The sequence below is a fragment of the Daphnia pulicaria genome, chromosome 11 (assembly GCF_021234035.1).
Source record: "Daphnia pulicaria isolate SC F1-1A chromosome 11, SC_F0-13Bv2, whole genome shotgun sequence".
Classification (NCBI taxonomy): Eukaryota; Metazoa; Arthropoda; class Branchiopoda; order Diplostraca; family Daphniidae; genus Daphnia; species Daphnia pulicaria.
In genome coordinates, this window is record NC_060923.1 from 75233 (window position 1) to 81203 (window position 5971).

The following is a 5971-nucleotide window of genomic DNA, read 5'->3' on the forward strand; positions in this document are numbered from 1 at the left end:
ATTATTTCACATATAATCTTTAAACTGGCCTACCTAACCTGACAGGCGGTCTCAACATTCCCAGATCTAGGAAAAATATCACAGAATACCGGCGCTGCCGGAATAAAAATTCTACGACCTCGGACGCAAACAGAAAAGATTAGATAATCTAAAATTGGATCCACTGGGATTTGAACCCGGACGCTCTGAGCACGAGTTCGGCGCTCTTCCAACTGAGCTACTTGACATACCAGCCAACAAACTTTGTGTTAGTCACTATATTGGACTTCTGGTATAACCAATGTAAATTTCAAAATCGATTCTGGCAAAGCTTGAAAAATGAAACCTGCAATCGACCTCTTTTCGGGATAATCTGGAATTGGATCTACCGGGAATTGAACCCGGACGTTCTGAACACGAGTTCAGCGCTCTTCCAACTGAGCTACTTGACATATCAGCCAACAAACTTTGTGTTAGTCACTATATTGGACTTCTGGTATAACCAATGTAAATTTCAAAATCGATTCTGGCAAAGCTTGAAAAATGAAACCTGCAATAATCGACCTCTTTTCGGGATAATCTGGAATTGGATCCACCGGGAATTGAACCCGGACGTTCTGAACACGAGTTCAGCGCTCTTCCGACTGAGCTACTTGACATATCAGCCAATAAACTTTTTGTTGGTCACTATATTGGACTTCTGGTGTAACCAATGCAAATGTCAAAATACAGGGAATACCGCAGATACGTACGTGCCTGTACACATACCGGTTGTGCCGGAATAGATTATATGGCCGCTGAAATAAATAAAAACGACTACTAGTTTTTTACATTTAATCTTTAAACTGGCCTACCTAACCTGACAGGCGGGCTAAAAACATTCAAAACCGGATTTAGGAAAAATATCATAGAACACCGGCGTCGCCGGAATAATTCTATGGCCCTAGACGCAAATAGAAACAATTATTATTGCACACATAATCATCGATCCTGGCAAAACTTGGAAAACGACTCGATCAAACCCGCAGTAACGAACCAGGCAAAATTCTTCAAAATCGATCCTGGCACAACTTGGAAAAAATACCAGACTAAACCTACAGTAAAAGAATCAGTAAAAATTATTCAAAATTGATCCTGGTAAGGCTTGGAGGACGACCAGATCGGTTCTGCAGTGGCGGACCCACCGGGATTCGAACCCGGACGTTCTGAACACGAGTTCAGCGCTCTACCAACTGAGCTAATTGACATGTCGACCAATACATTTTTTGTTAGTTACTATATTGGACTTCGGGTATAACCAATGCAAATTTCAAAATACGGGGAATACCGCATAAACGTAGGTAACGAATCGGTAAAAACCTACAAAATCAACCCCGGCAAAGCTCGGAAAACGACCAGATCAAACCAGCAGTAACGAATCAAGCAAAATTCTTCAAAATCGATCCTGGCAAAGCTTGGAAAATATTTTCCAGCAACACAAAAAATACGAAAACGGCATTTTTTAATTATCCGACGGTCGACAACTGGCCACCGGCAGCAAACCAGTAGGGAAAGCGGATAAAACTGAACTCCCTCGCGGACATTACGACCGCCCGGGATAGCCTTAGAGCCCGGGAGGATCAGGGAATGACGGGTTCGGCGAGAACGGTTAATCTTGCGCCCAATACTCGGCCCGCCCAACCGGACCTTATTTAGACCAGACGATACAGCTTAAACAAAAAAGCTCACAATTTTAAGCCGAAAATGTATTCATGGGACATGCCGTAATTCCACGGCTTTTATTTATTTTACAAAAAACATAAAAAACCTTTCAAAAAAATATAAAATATGGACGACATATCTTGGATTAGTGCAACCACCACATGAATCCAATACGGAACGTTCTGGAAGATTCTAGAACGTCCTGGAAGGTTCGAGAAAAATCCTCGAACGCCCGCGATTTATTAATTGACACTATTGTCTGCCCAACCCACGGGGTATTCCTTACCCCCTGAACTTTAAACGCCACCGCTGCGAATCTGGGTATATAAACCCCCGACGTTTATCGTTCCTACATCATTCGACTACACGAGAGCCACGAACAGCTCGTTCCGGAATAGTCTAAGTATCCTCCGCCTCTTTTGGTATACCAAACTTTTTTGTTTAATTTTTTTGTTAAAATGTATCCAAAACAGGTGTTTCTGCTCGCGTCGTGTCTGGCTTCCCATAGTCGGCACTTGGTTTGCGGAATTTCGCCACTCTACCCAACTTCTCTTCCTTCACTTGAATTACCGCCCGACGCCTTAGCCACAACTGGACATCGCAGCACCAGCAGCCTGGATCTACCTCCTGCTAGGACCATCTTTCCAGCTGAGATAGAGCCACACCAATCGAAGGAGCCCTTTCTACAATTGACGTCGCTCCCGGCCCGTCTGCAATCCGAGACAACGCCGTCACTTACCTTCTCTTTACTTCTGGAAAAACCTCATTCTGTAGGTCGATAACACAAACCCACTTTTTTTTCTGTGTTGCATTCCTGGCCTGTGTATTGTACACTCCCAGTCGAATTTTTTACTCTTTCCTGGCTTGGCAATACGCCCCCAGTTGATAAACCCTTTACATATTTTTTGATAAAAATATTGTGTACTCTGTACCATAAAAATTAAAATTAATTGTTTTTAATAAAACACCCCTCTAATATAGAGAGAGAACCCAGGATGGCCCACACGAACGAAAACATCATCAGAGCAGAGGCCATTGTAAAAGACTGCTTCACTGCCTCGCTCCTAGCCGGAGATCGGAACGGCATCCGCGAGAGACTCTCCCGGATTCTCCCAGCAGGAGCTTATCCACTCTGCAACCTCCGGAGCGGATATGATCCTACCCAATCCGGGCCCTCCGGATCTGGATATACAACTCGACATCAACCCATGAGACGCCGGGGAGCTCCATATGGAGCCAGACCTCCACCATCCATTCCGATGGCTTACCTCTCAGTCGCCCAGCGAGACGAACTGCAACAACTGGAGCAAGAAAAAAGCAGACAAATATTAGCCCGGGCTGAAGCACGGGAAGCTGGCAGCTTCATCGCTCAAGAGGAGCGCCGACTGGCTACCATGGCGAATATCAATCTACAACAGGCCGAATTGGACCGCCAAAAAGCGGCTCTCCAACGTCCACCATCATTCATCCCTGGAAAACGGAATGCATTCAGCCCAGGGCAGCAAACGTCATCACTGACTCCACAGATCCCACTGCTAAAAATTACAATTCCGGCCACTTCAACTACGGATGCTGAAAGCCAACTCCTTGCATCACCAAGCAAGGATGTTACAATGAAAGACAAAATTTCTGATCGGTCCGAAGAACTTTTTGGCCGGAATACACCACTTACCATTTCTGATGATGTAACACTCACAAAATAACCAAAAAAATAATAAATGGCACTAGCAACAACTACCTTGTTCACCCAATGCATTGATTCTATTACAAAAAAGCAAGTGTCATGGTAGCCCGGTACTGACCGGGGAGGTCTTCCCCAGTGGGGTGACCCCGTTCGGCATCACTGGGCGTCCCCAGGAGGCTTCGCCCTACCACAGCACCTGCATGTCGCAAGTCCCTGATCAATGGGATACACTGGCGATCCCGGGAATCGAACCCGGAATGGCGGCGTGCCCCGCCAGCTGGCTAACCATCAAGCCAGACGACATATCGGCCAATAAACTTTTTTGGCATATCTTTTGCCGCGACCACAAGTATTAATGAAATACGAATTAAAAACCAAGGATCTCGAGTGGAGAGACTCTGACGTACCCGGGGATCGAACCCGGTGCGTCGGAGTGCCTCGACGGCTCGCTACCAACTGAGCTATACTGCATACTACTTGGGCAAACTTTTTCAACATAACTCTTTTGGCTATGAGAATCAGCAGTAGATGTGTCATATCGCCCTCTGCGACAACCCAGACCACACGGTCGGCGGCTGTAGGCCTCCCCCAACTGAGGCGGAGCCTTATTTATCGATGGAGCCTTTTGCGGCACCAACGTAGCTCGTGGCCTGACTGCAATCCTAGCCCCACTCGGCGAGAGAGGGCTTCGGCATCAGCAGCTACCGGGTATCGAACCCGGGCCTCCCGTGTGCCTCCTGGAGACGTTCCAGACGAGCCATATGATCACACTAACGGAATCATGGCTTAGATACTCATATTACGAACCATATAATCTACAATGAACATATACATAAAAACAGACGCGGCTTTTCGCCTTAGAACACTTTCGTGGACGTCTGCCAGGGGAGGGAATATCCACGCCGTGATTGTGGCTCGGGTCCGTAAGGTCCCACAGTTTAGAGTCGTGCACCCGCCGTAACTTTAAGGAACCAATGCCGTCCGCTACAACGGGCACCAAGATCCTCTCAGCTCGACTTCGGGCCGTCCATGAGCGTTTGATCACAGCATATGCCCCAGTGGCGGTAGCGGCTCCCCACTTTTACATGGTTCGCGCCCCTGGGGACACACACGGTGGCTACTACTCATTAGCCTTAGACTTTTTTGGCAGAATCGCCTATGTCACCCACCATTTAAGCGGTGTCTCCGAGATTCGAACCCGGCCCTTCTGGATACTATTCCAGTGCACTACCATTTGTGCTAAGTGACATATCAACCAGCTAACATATTTGTGACCACTATGTTGGTCTCTAGGCACTCTGAGCCTTAAACACATTTTTTTCTGGGATAAAAACATTTCTTGGACATCAATTGGGACCTGCCCACCTGGTTCCATGAGAATCTGGAATCGGACGCACCGGGATTCGAACCCGGACGTTCTGAACACGAGTTCAGCGCTCTACCAACCGAGCTACTTGACATATCAACAAATAAACTTTTTGTTAGTTACTATATTGGACTTCGGGTATAACCAAGGTAATCTTCAAAATACGGGAATACCATATAAACGTACGTGCTTGTACACATGCCAGTTGCACCGGAATAAATTATATGACCATCGAAACAAATCGAAACGACTACTAAAGGTCATTACATATAATCTTTAAACTGGCCTACCTAACCTGACAGGCGGTCTAAACATTCCTGGATCTAGGAAAAATATCACGGAATACCGGCTCCGCCGGAATAAAATCCTACGACCTCGGACACAAATAGAAACGATTATTATTTCACATATAATCTTTAAACTGGCCTACCTAACCCGACAGGCGGTCTAAAAATTCCCGAATCTAGGTCAAAATATCACAGAATACCGGCTCCGCCGGAATAAAATTCTACGACCTCGGACGCAAATAGAAACGATTATTATTTCACATATAATCTTTAAACTGGCCTACCTAACCTGACAGGCGGTCTCAACATTCCCAGATCTAGGAAAAATATCACAGAATACCGGCGCTGCCGGAATAAAAATTCTACGACCTCGGACGCAAACAGAAAAGATTAGATAATCTAAAATTGGATCCACTGGGATTTGAACCCGGACGCTCTGAGCACGAGTTCGGCGCTCTTCCAACTGAGCTACTTGACATACCAGCCAACAAACTTTGTGTTAGTCACTATATTGGACTTCTGGTATAACCAATGTAAATTTCAAAATCGATTCTGGCAAAGCTTGAAAAATGAAACCTGCAATCGACCTCTTTTCGGGATAATCTGGAATTGGATCTACCGGGAATTGAACCCGGACGTTCTGAACACGAGTTCAGCGCTCTTCCAACTGAGCTACTTGACATATCAGCCAACAAACTTTGTGTTAGTCACTATATTGGACTTCTGGTATAACCAATGTAAATTTCAAAATCGATTCTGGCAAAGCTTGAAAAATGAAACCTGCAATAATCGACCTCTTTTCGGGATAATCTGGAATTGGATCCACCGGGAATTGAACCCGGACGTTCTGAACACGAGTTCAGCGCTCTTCCGACTGAGCTACTTGACATATCAGCCAATAAACTTTTTGTTGGTCACTATATTGGACTTCTGGTGTAACCAATGCAAATGTCA

General features: G+C 45.8%; 1 protein-coding gene across 1 annotated transcript; it reads left to right on the forward strand.

The window, feature by feature from the left end:
• The first annotated feature begins 2159 nt into the window (after positions 1-2159).
• On the forward strand, positions 2160-3414 carry LOC124315849. The gene is made up of 2 exons (XM_046781553.1): positions 2160-2450; positions 2662-3414. The coding sequence occupies exon 2, from the start codon at positions 2676-2678 to the stop codon at positions 3381-3383; it is 708 nt and encodes a 235-aa protein (XP_046637509.1). The 5' UTR covers positions 2160-2450; positions 2662-2675; the 3' UTR covers positions 3384-3414.
• Positions 3415-5971: the final 2557 nt, after the last annotated feature.

What these genes read in the sequence shown, in the direction of transcription:
- LOC124315849 (XM_046781553.1), top strand. Translation starts at nt 2,676, where the DNA reads ATGGCCCACACGAACGAAAACATCATCAGAGCAGAGGCCATTGTAAAA.